The sequence below is a fragment of the Epinephelus lanceolatus genome, chromosome 9 (assembly GCF_041903045.1).
Source record: "Epinephelus lanceolatus isolate andai-2023 chromosome 9, ASM4190304v1, whole genome shotgun sequence".
NCBI lineage: Eukaryota > Metazoa > Chordata > Actinopteri > Perciformes > Serranidae > Epinephelus > Epinephelus lanceolatus.
The window spans coordinates 41,481,481-41,497,144 of record NC_135742.1 but is presented as its reverse complement, the minus strand read 5'-3'; the positions used below and the strand labels follow the sequence as shown (position 1 = coordinate 41,497,144).

Below are 15,664 nucleotides of genomic sequence, written 5' to 3'. Positions count from 1 at the left end.
GAAGACGTTTGAGTGTGTTGCTTTCCATGTAGTAAAGACAGATTACATGTTAAAGAGGATTAATCACATTTATCAGGAACATTTAATAATGTAATGAGATTAAATCAAAGAAAAAACACATTTATCTAATGCATAACTCATGATGACATTTTTGGGGGATTTTTTTCCCCTTCTGTTGGACAAGTCACGGCAAAAAGACGGAAAGGAAATTATGGAGAAAGGCCTGTGACATGCAGCAAAGGTGCAGCTACGTAGTACATGCTTTAGCCATTACGACTGATGATTTAGTTAAGGAACTGATATAGTAGGCCTGTGCATCATGATTTCCTGTTGCTTACCATTAGGAGGTCACTATCACTCTGCTATCAATGAATCGTCAACTAAAGGAATACTTCATCCACAAAATGACCATTTGGAAATCAAACATTTCACTGAAAAACTCTTGTATCAGGGTCTGGTTCTTAAGAGAGTGTTTGAGGGTGGCACAGTGGTGCAGTGGTCAGCATTGTCACCTCACATTAAGAGGATTTCTGGTTCGAACCCCAGGGATGGGGGAGCCCTTGTGTATAGAGTTTGCATGTTAGCGTGGGTTTTTCTCCGGATTCTCTAGTTTCCTCCCACAGTCCAAAGACATGCAGGTAAAGTGGTGACTCTACATTGTCCGTAGGTGTGAATGTGAGTGTGAATGGTTGTCTGTCTCTATGTGTCAGCCCAGGGATAGTCTGGTGATCTGTCCTGGGTGTACCCTGCCTCCCCCCCATGACCCCCAACAGGATAAGCAGAAGAGAAAATGAATGGATAAATGCATGTGTTTGGGAAGCACTGAGCATATGACAAGGGAGACTTGGGTTATCTGTTTATTTGCCAGAAAAGCAAAGTTCTCTTCGCAATTTCAAGTTAACACGGTATGACTGATGTACAAATGGTGATTTTGTAGGTCATGCATCAGTAATAACCAAATATTGTAGTGTTTGATACACATTTAAGTTTTTGTCCTTTTATTATCATAATATTTTTACTTGAGTAAAGGATCTGAATCATGGCCTGCTCAAACAGCAACTTGAACTCACATTACTCAGTTTGATGAGGATGCGATCACAATTCAGATTTTGCATTAAATGTTTAAACTGGACTTCTCAGTGTTGTAACATATTTTCACATATTAAAAAAATCTCTATATATAAACTTTAAAATTGTTGTTATAGATTACAGCATACAACAGATACATTTCAATTCATCACCACCAGCTTGTGCAATGCTTCCTACAAATTAATGCTTCTTATTAACTATCCAATAACATAAAAATCAACAACTCACAGTGGCTCATAATAACTTGTTGTACTTTAAGTAATTAAGGTACATTTTGCTGAAAATACATTTGTACTGCTATTGTAACACGAGCATTTTAAATAGAGGACTTGTAATAGAGTATTTTTACAGTTGCACAGAATAAAGTGGCCTTACTTAAGGAAAAACATTGACTCATTTATTTACTGCGTTGAAAGAGATTTTTCAGCAGTAATATCCAAAGTGTATCCATTGGCTTCTCCTGGTTGCAGAACACTCTTCTAGGATGTGTTAGTTTTTTTTCATTTATCACCATGAACTCAGTCATGTTGCAGTTAAGATAGAGACAGAGGTACCTTAACTTTTTTTTAAGGTCTTTTGTGCAATGGAAAACCCATACCTTTTTTTCAACATTTTTAAGGAAACCTTACGGAGAAGACTCAAGGGAGTTTTTGCCATTGATTTTCTTATGAGAAAACCTAACTAGAACTTTGAGGAAACTCTTAACGAAAGGTGTTCCGTGCAACCCACCCCACGTACTTTTTCTAACACTGTAATTCATCAGTATTATCCTACAGCTACTGTATGCTGGAGGACATAGTTTTAGTTGAGATTAAACTGGAATAAATCAACACCTTTAACCATCAGAAACTTCTACTCCTTACCTTTGTGTTGAATCACAAGTTACACAGGTGATTTAAACTAGTGCTTCCTGGATATCTTTGCATTTTGAAACACTCAGGAAGGCTTAAAGAATGCTCTGGAAAATAATTGCCATGTCAAATAATGTCACATATGGGATCTGTAATAAATGGGATTCCATGTGAAAAATATTAATATGGACTAAAACAATATGACATTAGTTGATCATTAAAGTTTATCCTTTACCTTTTTAAACTATGACAAAAAATACGTATGTGGACCTTAACTCAAGGTCCACATACTGGCTTTCTCAATCAACTGTTTACCACAATGTTGGAGTCTTGACAGTGTAGAAGACTGAGATGCTGTTAAAAGTAAAGTGAGCTGGGAGCTGAGATTTACTGTCAAACTATGAAGCAACGGTATTAAGTTCACTTCAGCTAGATTTCAGCTCTACCAAATTGCTAATCAGATCATGTTGTTTTGGATTCATTCTGCTGTCTAGTCACCAGAAACCAAACACGTGCAACATCCACTTGACTACCAGGCAGACAGTGAGGCCAAATGGTTAGCCATCTTTATTATGAAACAATATAGGGACCAGATCAAACAGCTGTTACATGGTGGTTTTTTGGCCACTGCAGTCCCTTTCCATGTCCTGACACATCCCCGGACAGCCAGCCCTCTCCCAGCTGCCTTCAAGGTGCTTGTTCCTAGGACCGCCTCCAGGAGCTGAGCTTCATTCCAGCTGAGTGCATCCCTCTCCAGCTTCTCCTTCCCCCCCTCCCTCCTGACGTCCCTTTCAGCTGGGCAGCCGACAGTCCATCTGCCACTGGAATATGTCTCAGTGTGGTAAAGGGCTCTGTTTCTGATGTGATAGGTGGTTATATTAGGGTGCCCAATAGTGGGAGAGGAAACATGCGTGGAAGATTCCAATTAACCAAACAGGTTCTTCCCACATTACCAATTTTAAATAAGTGCCAATCAATATCATTTCAAGTGGAGAAAGCAAATAATTACTAATCCTGATACTAATCAGGAACAGAAAATCACAATTGCCATTTGTCATGCTGATTTAGCAGCATGGTCTGAGAGTGCAACTAATCTATGTTGAAAAAAACCCATCAAAGTACATCTGAGAAAATTGTTGGGATATTCTTTGACGGCCTGCTGAAGATAACGGCATGTTTGGAGTGTTTGGAAACCAATTTTTCTTTCACACTCAAGAATCTTCTGTAGCATTTTCAGCAATGACATTTCAATTAATGTTTGTTTCTGCTCAGTGGGTTACAAACTGTGGGGAAGGAGATGTGAGAGGGATTGTCCCATAGAGTACAGTGCAAGTCTAGAAGCAGTGGAGGTGAGTAAGGAAAACATTTCAGTCGGCACGCACCTCCAGGAACTACCTACAGCTTCTCTTCTTTCTGTCATGTTTGTTTTTTTTAAGCTTAAAAGATTATTGATGATGGGGCAAAAGAAAAAAAGAGTAATCAACCAGTATTCCTTCTCTGCAAAAAATAAAATACTTCAGAAAAATCATGTCTAAGTGAGATCTATTTAACACAAGAGTTGTTTATATAGAGGAAAAGCAAACAGAAAATTAACACATTACTCAGTATTTCCATCTAACTCTTCATCTGAACATCATGTTCCCTTATCATTTCTTTTTCCATTTTTCACATTAAGAAAAGAGTAGAAAGTTAGAAATGGTCTGGAGATTTATGGCTGAGGAGGGGGAGGAAGAGGAGTAAGAGGAGGGGGAGGAAGCTGTCTGATCCACAGAGAGTCCTGGATGGGGAGGGAGGCTGAGGCTGCCGCTGCCTGGCTTCAGCTGGGGCGGCTCCTGGACTGCAGGGAGGACCGGTGTAAAGGGGAGAAGGGGGGGAGGGGAGTGAGCGAGGAAGGTGGTGAGGTGTAGGGGGAGAGCGAGGAGGCGAGAGGAAGATTGGTATTTGGTTTGGGCGGGTGAGACAGGAGGAGAGGGGGAGAAAGAGACAGAGAGAGGGCTACACGCTTGTCAGGTGATCAGTCCATTGGCCGCTTTTCGCCGTGTTTCTTTGTAAACTCTTCAGCGTTCTTCAAGAATTTTTTACGGTCCTTTGAGTATTCTTCTGCTAGGTCTGCCCGAAGGGGATGCTCCGGCTGGGGGTCGTTCACCAGCGCAATGAGGGACTGAATTACTGCAAGACACAAACAGCCAAGGAAAACAAGTTAGATGTTTTTCTTAATGAGACAATGGCCACTAGTCTCTCAGCAGTATGTGCTGGCAGAAAGAGCATTAACTGAAAGGTAGAGGTCATTAAGACACCAAGCCAGGGCTTTTGCACAATCAGGTCAGTAAATTCTATGTGCTTATACTGTACCTCGAGTTGCTGACAACAATCCGCCAATTAATTCAGGTGGTGTTGTCATTTTACATACTTTCCTACCCTCCAGGGCCCCATTGGCTTCAGTTCATTTTAACACACTAATGCTGGGTTCAGACTGCATGACATTTGTGTCTGTTCTGACTTCAAGTCACGACTCACGACTTCATAGCATTACACGCACTGTGTCAGATTAGGCAACTGTAGAGTCATAAAATCTTACCGTGACTTGACCGACAGACATGACAGACTACATGTTGGTCTACGACAAAACATCACTAGTTGTCTTTTGTGATGTCATCAAATTATTCTTGTCCTATTTTTATTAATCATATTATTATTATCATTATCATTATTATTGTCATCGTCATCATCGTCATCATCATCATCATCATTATTAATATCATTAATATAAAAAAAAGACAGGACATGTCTTCAGCTTTATGCTGCATTCCAGGCAAGTTTCTGAGCCCGTAAGTCACCACTTCAAGTCACGACTCACGACTTCATAGCATTACAGGTAAGTCACGCCAAACTGTCAAAGCCAACATGGCGGAATGTGCGGGTTTTATATTTGTTTCCGATCACTTCTATCGCCAAACTGCCAGTTCCTTGCTCATTTGAGTGAAACAGAGGAGAAACGGCGCATAGGTCACAGATGCTATTGTACTTTTTATTTTACATCAGGTTACGTTTCCAAACACACATCTGTGTGTTTGGAAACGTATTTTGTATTGATTTATTCTTGCACTGGAAACCAGCTGTTAGAGCGGCTGCCAATAATGCATTAACATTAGGGCTATTTTTTTGTCTATTTCTCACTGTGTATCACTTGCATCAACACCACATCCATAGGGCTGCCATTGTTGTTTAGAGGAGTAAGGTAATTGGTTTTGAGGGCTGTGTGACGTCAGACGGCGTAACTGGGAGTACATCGATCTGGTACAAGTTCACGGGTGGTAAGTTACGGGTTTGACTGCCGTTCCAGTACACTTTCACGGGTAGAAGGTCGTAAAAACGTGAGTTACGGGTTGCCTGGAACGCGCTTTTAGACTTTGTCAATTTGATCCAACCTGTCAACACAACAAGCCTGAGGAGTGCATATGTTTATTGAGACTGGGACAGCTACATGTACAAGTCTACTGTGAATAAGCTGCTATCGCAAGGTGTTGTGTATGTATTCTAATACCTATTATGAACGACTTTAATCTTGCCCATGACAAATACCCCTCATGTTACAATAAAAAAATGAAACCAATAAAAAGTCATCTAAAACTAAACATTTTTAAACAACAAAAATGTAACTTAAAACAAGCAAACCCACTCTGGAAACTAACTGAAACTAACCTGAATTGAAAACAGAAATTAAAACTGAAATAAAAAATAATAACTAACTGAAAATACAAAACTATAACTCCTCCGGTCTGGCAGCAGAGCTTCATCATTCAGCTGCTACATCTCATTGCCTTCAGAGGCTCGGGTGGTTTGTAAAATCAACAGGGAATATAAATACTTATCAGATATGAATGATTTTAACACTTCTCATGAACTACAGTCAGTCGCATTGAAGAGTCTATGAAAATGTTTCTCCTGACACAACAGTTTTAACTACATGACAGCACTTAAATGCACTGTTCCTCTTTGTGGAACTCAGATCTGAGTTCTCATTGGATGATCAGGGCTGGAGGACCCACATACAGATTAGGAAACAAAAGCCGTTCACAAAGAAGTAACTCTGCAAAGCACTGACACTTTCACAAGAGACTGTCAGAGAGTGAATATGATGACACAGAGCAGCTACGATATGAGCATGACGCTTTCTACATAATTACTGTTGTGGTGCATCCGTTTGAGCCTCAGTATTGACCTCATGTACCCTGTTGGTTCCATTTCAGATTTTGTCTTTTACCTTCCTGTCACTTTTGCCAGCTACTGTAACCTTAGAGAGTCATGAAGAGTCTTGGTCCTGACTGGTTCACACAGACTACTATAAATGTCTTAAAGCTGGGAACACATGTCCACATTTATGTGAAGGTCACATGAGAGTAGTTTGCCCATTGGCAACTTAGGTTAACTATTTTCAGTATAAAATCACGAACATTTCAAACACTTGTGCATTACACTGTGTGAACACTTAATCATTTCCCAAAATACAACAGGTCACAGCAGGCTGTAAAACTGAAAAGAATCTTTTTACGCTACGAAATTTGAAATAACAAAATACATAGAATAATGAAGAATAAACTTGTGCATTAGGAAGAGTGTTTCAATTTGTTCCACCTTGGTTATATTTAAATTTTCAACGCACCCAAATATTTATCATACATTAATCCACACATCTGGGTGATGACGTTGAATGTGCGTTAACATGTTGGATGTGTTTCTATTCACATTTCCTACAACAGTGGAGCAAAGCCCACTGACCATCCTTATCTTTTACACAACTCTCTCTCTAGTGTTGTTCTAACTGACCAGGAACCAGTGGGTGGGCCTTCCAGCTCCAGTGTTAAATTTGCGCTCACCATATTGTGACTAACTTGAAGCCAACCTGCTTGTTGTGATAACCTCAGCATATAATGCTAACAGCATATGACTAAAGGTTTCTGGGCGTAACTAGTGCTTTGGTTCTGCATTAAGTGCATCACTCTACATACCATTTATTCTGTGTGCTGCAACAGACGTGACAATTTGGTATAAATACATAAACCGTTACTGCCCATTTACAGCACATAGTAAAACACAAATACAAATTCTTATCGGTCCCCATGACTGTCATAACAGTAAGAAGATCAGCTGACCCTGGAGCTGTGTGGGTGGAGAACTGATCTAATTAGTGATGCTATGTAAACAGCAGTCGATGCTTGTCAGACTGTCTCTAATTTTCTTCCAGTTCCGTCAGTGCTTCATACTGTACACTAGATTAGAAGAAATTATATTATAGGAAGTTAAAGGACAAGATTACGAAATTGGAGCACTCAACATGAGGTCAATACTGAGGAGGATATGGTTCTAAGGCGAGCAAAAGAGAACACCGCTGCTACATCATCAGATCAGGTAGATCCCCAGCCTCTGGAACCAACAGACAGCAGCTAGTGGTGTAGATGTGACACATGCTAAACTCTGCATTCCAGTGTTTCTGCAGCTCTGAAGAGGATTTAGAAGTTGCTGTTGGCGGAGTCATAGCAAGGCAGCTATACAGCAGATGAACAAACATGTGGTAGGCCATCCACAATTCAGTGCTCTCTCACAATTTCACAGTGAAGTTCACAAGTTGAGCATCCCTCCAAGCCACAATTTTTTTTTGTGTGCTTTAAGGAGCAGAGTCTGTCCAATCAGCAATGCTCATTGGCGGGACATCTGTCCTGCACTGAACTACACATTGGAATGTCTATCTTCACCACAGAAATTTGTGCCAGGATGAAAGATTGTTTTACAAGCAAAATCGTGATTACCATGAGTTATAATCAAACATGTTTGGATGGGCCAGATTTTAAGGTGGGTGTATCACCTTAACATTTTATCATGAAAACTGGTATGGTCCTATCAGGTCCCATCTATCAGCTGACAATAAGGACATGTCTCCACTACACCATCTAGGCTATCACTATATATATGTACTTTATTAATCCAGTTCAATTTTTTCACTCTTTTTGTCATTTTGCAGTATTCACTGTGCTCTTGGTGCTGTATGTTTCCTGTCACCCTAACAATAGTAATAAAACTGATAGGAATGAACCCATTTACTGGCTGATGTTCACCTTGTTTACTGCAATCAGCCTATCACCAAGCAATATGACATTCATTCATTGATGAATGTCATATTGCTTGTTGACTGCTATCAGCCTATCAACAAGCAATATGACATTCATCAGTGACAGTGGCTGAATGTTTTTCTGTTGTGTCACAATAATTTTGTGCAAGCTAAAATCAGGGCTCAAGACTAAGTCCCATCGTTCTGTCATCCAGAGAGCAATAGAATACGTGTTTGGGACAAACAGAGATCTTGCGCGGGACGCTGTCAGAAACCTATTTTGTCCCTGATAATGCTACATTGTGAAAAAACAAGTCGGTATTGAAATTAGCAGGAGAGCTAGGGGGTTGTTTGTAAATCCAATCTGACGCTCTTCACTTAAAATTATACTGTTACATGGATTAACGAATGGTTAAATTAATTAGCTCGATGCTAGGCGACCCTTTTTTTTTTCTCTGAGTGAGGATTGGAATAAATGCAGTTCACATAACCCGGCCCAAATTAATACATGTAAAAGTATGAATATCCACTCATTACTAAAGGCGCATGTTGTATAAAAACTCAAGTAATGGTCAAAGTTGTCATATGGAATATTTAAGGTGTGTTGATTGAGTCATGCTGTCAGATCGTGCATTGAGTAACATTACGTGTTAATGTTCCACCTTAAAAATCCCAGCAGTCGGCCCAGTGAATTAAGTCATTTTTTTCTCCATCTACAGCTGCTGCCAGAGACAGCAAAACATCCTTATATTATATAGTTACAGTCTACTAATTAAACTCTCATTTGTATGAACAGTGGCTTCTGCCTCAAAACCAGCCACAACTCAGCCCTGAGCAGAGTGACCATCTGCTACTGACCAATCAACAGACTGCAATGTTCACAGTTCCACCTTATAGTACCAGATTTGTGTGCTAGGTACCCCAACCGAAGGGGTACCAAGAATGGTAACAGTATGGAAAGGTTCCATTGGTACTATCCACAACTTTTCGCATTGGAAACGGAATAAAAGTGTACCAAGCTGAACCGCACTGTACTGTACTGCTCGGTGGAAACAGGGCTTATCAATCTAGTTTGTGCCAAAGAGCGCCCTGGTACCTGGAGTGAGTAATTCTGAACGCACCCTACTCAGTGTTAGCTGTTACCTGTTAGCAGCTGGTAGCCAGAATTAACAGCTTACAGAGGTTGTTTTGAGTTACATTATGATGCATTCAAACTCCATTAAGTAAAAATGAGTATTGGGTAAATTGTAATGTTACCGTGATGTGCTCAAATAAAATCTTGCAAAATATAGTTTGGCGAGAAACTTGAACAAATAATAAAATAAAAATAAACTAATGTTTTCACATAAATATAAAACTAATTAAATATTAGTATATTATTAAAAACTGGAATTATTATGTATTATATATTGTAAAAAGGCTTTTGGAGCTTCTTTTAGAAAAATGTTTGTCATGTGAAAAAGGTTAAAGGTTGTTTACATAATTTTGTATGACTGAATTTGTGCTCAATCAAAGATAGTGTAATAAAGGGCTGAATGACCTTAAAACAGTTTAGAAATTCTGGATAATGAAGTTGTTGTTTTTTTCTGACACAAGAGGGTGAACAAATAACAACAAAACCAAAATAATCAACAACAACAAAAAACAGTGGTATTGGCTATCAACAAAAATGGTATTTTAAACATTGGTACTGGCCAAGAATTTCACAATCGCTGCATCCCTTTAAACTGATATTAAAATAATGTGGGTCAGGAGCATATAAGATAACCAGTCCATCAGCTCATGAAATCCTTGACACTACACTATGTAAGTGCTGTTGAGATCTACACGTCTGTAATGTTTTGATTTACTAAGTAACCTCATTAAACGTCAAATACTGTAATGTTTTGGTTCCTGTTGAGTTTACTCAAAGAAAGGGTACTGAAACTGATTTGTTTTGGTATTGGTACTTAAACTTTGATTAAAACCTATTTAGCACTTTCATCAGACAATTTCAATCAAAGCCCTTCTCTGTGTAGAAACATGGACATGTAATAAAAAACATGTAATAAAAATGTAATTATGTCTCATCAGCTTACTTACAGAGGCCCTCTGTGACACTTAAAACACCCACCTTGGTCAGTTTTGGTGGCAGGCTTCCAGTTCTCTGCACTGATCACAGGCAAGCACACCTGGCCCTTCTCATCAATGTTGGGGTGATAGATCTTTGTCTTGAATGTGATCTTGGGAGGCTTGAAAGGGTACTCGGTGGGGAAAATGATTTCGATTCTGAACGCACCTTTGTCATAAGGAGGGTTGTCCTGGAAATGAACAAAGGAGGTTAGTAGAAGAAACTGTAGAGGTGGTAAATGTAATGGTAGAGCAGTCAACAAGGACTGGCTACTTACAGGAACAATGAGCCCTTGCCATGACAATAGGTTTGATTCCTCAACTTGAATGTTTCTGAAGTTTTTCATTCCAGACTTGCGAATCTCATCGAGTTCCTAAAAGGGAACAAGCAAATAATGTATGTTACAGAAGTGAAAACCGTTCATGTTCACCAAGGTTGAGTATAGAGTACCAGTTTTAAATTGGAACCAGTATAAAGTGGATAACAGGCGATTTATTTATAAAAACTTACTTTATTGCTTTTCAATTTCCCTTACCGATTTGTTAAAGTCTTACTGTAACTTTGTGGTCAGGTGTGCGCCAACACATGTATAACGTTTACAATGTGGCAGAGAGCAAGTGCTCAACAATGCAGCTAAAGGAGAGGCAATGTGGTGCCACAGGCTGTTAAGTTCTTGGTCATCACCTCAGACATCTCTGGTTCAATTACTGATAGTCTACTTCCAGCTCGCTTAGTAAGAATTTTGTTTGCAGCCAGCAAGAATTCCCATCTTTTTTTGTTTGTTTGTTTGTTTGTTTTTGCTGCACTAGTGACTTTTATAATAGAAAATGGAACTTAAGTGAATGTGTCATGGAGGGTATAGCATTTGTCTGTCTACACTCAGCCCCTTGACAACGATAGAAGCAGTGTTCAGAAATTGGGCATTTCCATTTAATAAGTAAATGAGGGGGGAAATAAGAACTAAATTAAATGTGGCTACATTTTCTCAAAATATGTGTTCATCTACAAATGGCTGTTCATGACAGCCTAAATCTGCAAATATACATACATATATACACATATATACACACACACACACACACACATATATATATATATATATATATATATATATATATATATATATATTATACATACATATATATATACATACACATTTGCCATTCTGTTATATAATGTGCCCACAACCAAGAGCCACATTAAATTAGAACTGAAAAAGATGAGTTGTACAATGGTTGTACATTGTTTCTATTTGATTTTATAGTATGTATAGGCCTACATATGTATACAGACTGTACAACAAGTTGATCAAATTTGATTTCTAAAGCTTGGTACGTTTATTTGCATAGTTCATTAAGTGCTACTATATTTCATTATAATGTAGTTTGCCTGAGAACCCTGTAACTGGCTAGAAAATGATCTGTACTCATACCCCCTGCTCATAACATAAAGACACCAGTGCTGTGTGCGATTGCTCAGAGTGTTTAAGTATGGTGGACAGTAGTAAGCAGTAGGAATTACACACTATATTCCCCAACATTCTGATATAATGGTCTAATTCCCATAAAACAAAGGTACTCATTGTAGGCCTGCAAGCCTGATCTTCAATCACTGTCATCTGCTGAGCCAAGTCTGAACGATCCTGATGTAGTCTCATCTATTGTTATCAATTTAGCTACTAGGTAACGACCTTAAAAAGTCCCAATTATGCTGTAGGAAACAATTCTGATAATTAACACTGCTTTACTCCAGCCTCAGTCTTCCTTCAGGCCGATTTCCTCATTCTGTCCTGCCAGCTAGCTGCGAGAGCTTAATGTTGTTGTGTGTGTCGTCGGGTGCAAACTAGCCCGTGTACAAAGTCTCACTGACTTGTTGCCAGAAAATGGCACATCCGGTCCTGGCATTTATTGTCTGATTCTTTCACATAAAGGTAATGAAACATGTTAACAGTTGATTTAAACTAAGTTTATCCCCATCCATCCTTTAGTGACGAACTACCGAACCTGGCTAACTGGGGGTTTAGCTGACGCTCGCTGGCTAGCTAGCGAACTGAAACGCAGCTAAGACCTGAGGCTAGCACGTTAGCCGATTAGCAAACGCCTTATGCTGAGAAAACTCGTTCACGGTTTTATGTTGGCCACATCTAAACTCCCTCCCTGGCTCGTAGAACCCATAACGGCATAAGAGCTGTACGTTGCTAGTGAACAAAACATATGTTCCGTGGTCGTCTTCGAAAGCTGACTCCCGACTCTGGCCTAATTTGCCGGTGCTTCGCTGCCTAACGGTAATATCTGGTCAGCTAGCCAACGTTACATGGCCAGTAGTGACCTCTCGTTTTAATTAGTTTACAGCTAAAAACAGCCACTAAATATGTCTTCAAAAAACACTGCCTTATTTGAGATGAAACGAAAAACGAACGAGTCCTGGAGTCGCCAATACATCTCTACACAGTACAAATTATATGAAAATAACGGGATCGGGAGATTTACCTTGGCCAGCCTCCTGCTCGCCGCCATCTTGAAACTACTGTGTGTTCCCAGAATACACAGCGCGGCGAATATGGGTCCTGGTCCTGGGCTGAGGATCAGTCGTCAGCCATCATCAGGTTAACTCACCTAAGATTTTTATTGGAGATACCAATATTCAAGATAAACCTTACAGTAACAGACACATCAGAAACGTATTGAACTATACGGCCCCTGCAGCAAGGTTCTTCTGGTCGTCTATCATGAGCGATTTACAGGGGAAAAACCCTGTAGTGTTTTAAATAAATATTGCATTGGTAATAAAGTGAAAGAAGTAGGCTATCCTACAAAGGGTTACACCGAATGTATCCCGCTTAGGAGGTCTTGGAGAGATTTAAGTTAAACATAGACTATTCATGTATTTTCTGTAATGTTGACAGTATTTCATTTGTTTTATCATTGTCATCATTCAAAGCAGTTTTGGAATGATATGCAAGACTTTGTAAATGAAAAAATGGGTAGCTAATACTGTACACCTTACTGTGTTTGATGTGATGCTATATTTTACTTTCAGTAGGATGGTGAATAACACTGCCTACATAATACAACTTCTAATTATTCTTGGAAAGTTTCATATAGCCTACACAAATGGTCTGACTCTAAATCCTGTTTTCGTTGTTTCATTGTTGAACTCCAGCAGTAAGACACCACACTTGAATGTGTAATCAACAACAAAGCTGCAAAGACTCTCAACCTGTTACAGACTGTACATTTTATTTGATTTTTAAAGGACTGGCAATGAACTCTAAAACCCCCTGGTCTGTTCAATGTTCAGTGATTTTATGTCATAGTAAAACCTCCAATTTGCAAATAAAACATTGTGGGGAAAAAAGAAGGTTAACTCACCTATGGATTAACTAGTTAGGCTACATCTGCTGCTTATGTTGGTTTGGATTACCCACATTTGTGAAAGCGAAATTGAAGGGAAATCCTAAATTTTCTATCATATGAATAGGGCTCACAGAAAAGCACCTAAACCATAAAGTTTACCTGTTGTAACAATGTTGGGCAAGTTACTTTCAAAATGTAAGAAATTACATATTACTAGTTACCCTCATTTAAAAGTAATGACTTACTTAACAGTATTACCCTACGTAGGCAAATAAGTTACTTATTACACTACTTTTGCGTTACTTTCACCAAAATGAGCTCAGAAGAACCAATATTTATTTTAAATGGATGAGGGTCATGTTGTTTCACAGCAGGTAATTAAAGCACAGAAGCTCCAGTTTATTACAGTTCATTTCAAATCTAGTGCTGCGCAGGTCTGACCCATTCATGCATTCACACACAGTGGTTACAACTTTGTATTAAAATGCCCTGCTTATATTAATAATAGTGTGAGGATATACAGGAACTACAGAGCCTAGACTTTTTTAAAATAAATGAATAGCCTTGGACTCAGAGAGTGTCAGGCGGAGGATCAAAGTCTGTTATTTATGAGCTATGGATAAATATTTTTGGGTTATGCTGGTGACATTCAGTTGCTTTTTTAAACCAGATGGAGTAGCCAATTGTCTATTTATAAATGAATATCTCCCGTAAGGATTTTGATGACCGATACTCGCCTTCAATTAAATACAAATAAGACGGAAGCTCCTATTAATGCTCCTGAGAAGTGTATTCCTGACATAAAGCAGCGTATAGGGTCTCTGAGTGTTTGTGTCCAGCAAAACCTTAGAAATTTAGATGTCATCCTTGACCCTGTCCCTTGATAACTATGTCAGTCATCTTATGTGCTCATGTGTTTTCAAATTAAAGAAAATTGCTAAATTAAGATCTGTGGTGTCCTAGGTTGAGATGGACATGATTATTCATGCTTATACAGTGCCCTCCAAAAGTATTGGAACAGTGAGGCCAATTCCTTTATTTTTGTTGTAGACTGAAAATATTTGGGTTTGACATCAAAAGATGAATATGGGACAAGAGATCAACATTTCAGCTTTCATTTCCAGGTATTTACATCTGGATCTGATACACAACTTAGAAGATAGCACCTTTTGTTTGAACCCACCCATTTTTCATGAGAGCAAAAGTATTGGAACATGTGACTGACAGGTGTGTTTTGTTGCCCAGGTGTTTCCCAATTACATTGATTATTCAAACAATAAATAGCACTGAATGTCTGAGCTCAGTTTCAGATTGAGTATGATAGGTTTTGCCTGTGCAGACTGCATTTAGAGGTGGAACCAACATGAAAACTGAGAGCTGTCTATGGGTGAAAAAGAAGCAATTGTGAATCTGAGAGAAGATGGACAATCAATCAGAGCCATTGCACAAACATTGGCCATAGCCAGTACAACCATTTGGAATGTCCTGAAGAAGAAAGAAACCACTGGTGTACTAAGCAACAGATGTCGAACAGGTAGACCAAGGAAAACATCAGCAGTTGATGACAGAAACATTGTGAGAGCTGTAAAGAAAGACCCTAAAACAACTGTTAGTGACATCAGCAACAACCTCCAGAGGGCAGGAGTGAAGGTATCACAATCTACTGTTCGCAGAAGACTTCATGAACAAAAGTACAGAGGCTACACCAGAAGATGCAAACCACTCATTAGCAAGAAGAATAGGAAGGCCAGGCTGGAATTTGCCAAAAGGTACAGAGATGAGCCTCAAAAATTCTGGGAAAAAGTTTTATGGACTGATGAGACAAAGATTAACTTTTTCCAAAGTGATGGAAAGGTGAAAGTTTGGAGAAAGAAAGGATCTGCTCATGATCCCAAACATACAAGCTCATCTGTGAAACACGGTGGAGGTAATGTCATGGCTTGGGCTTGCATGGCTTCTTCTGGGACGGGCTCTTTCATCTTCATTGATGATGTAACACATGATGGCAGCAAAATGAACTCACAAGTCTACAGAAATATTTTGTCTGCTAATTTAAAGAAAGATGCAACCAAACTGATTGGAAGATCCTTCATCATGCAGCAAGATAACGACCCAAAACACACTGCCAAAACAACAAAAGAGTTCATCAGGG

The 15,664-nt window shown here is 39.2% G+C and overlaps 1 protein-coding gene across 1 annotated transcript; it reads right to left on the bottom strand.

The window, feature by feature from the left end:
* Window positions 1-2,479: 2,479 nt before the first annotated feature.
* On the bottom strand, window positions 2,480-12,766 carry LOC117253119 (ubiquitin-conjugating enzyme E2 L3). Its single transcript, XM_033620478.2, has 4 exons — window positions 12,646-12,766; window positions 10,434-10,529; window positions 10,160-10,346; window positions 2,480-4,109 (listed from the first exon to the last, which is right to left on the bottom strand). Exons 1-4 carry the CDS (start codon window positions 12,670-12,672, stop codon window positions 3,955-3,957), a joined length of 465 nt encoding a protein of 154 aa, XP_033476369.2. The 5' UTR covers window positions 12,673-12,766; the 3' UTR covers window positions 2,480-3,954.
* Window positions 12,767-15,664: the final 2,898 nt, after the last annotated feature.

Coding starts and splice junctions, on each gene's coding strand:
- LOC117253119 (XM_033620478.2), bottom strand. CDS start 12,672: ATGGCGGCGAGCAGGAGGCTGGCCAAG. Junction 10,347..10,433: donor GGCAAGGGCTCATTGTTCCT/GTAAGTAGCCAG, acceptor GTTCATTTCCAG/GACAACCCTCCTTATGACAA. Junction 4,110..10,159: donor TGCCACCAAAACTGACCAAG/GTGGGTGTTTTA, acceptor TGTGTCTTGCAG/TAATTCAGTCCCTCATTGCG.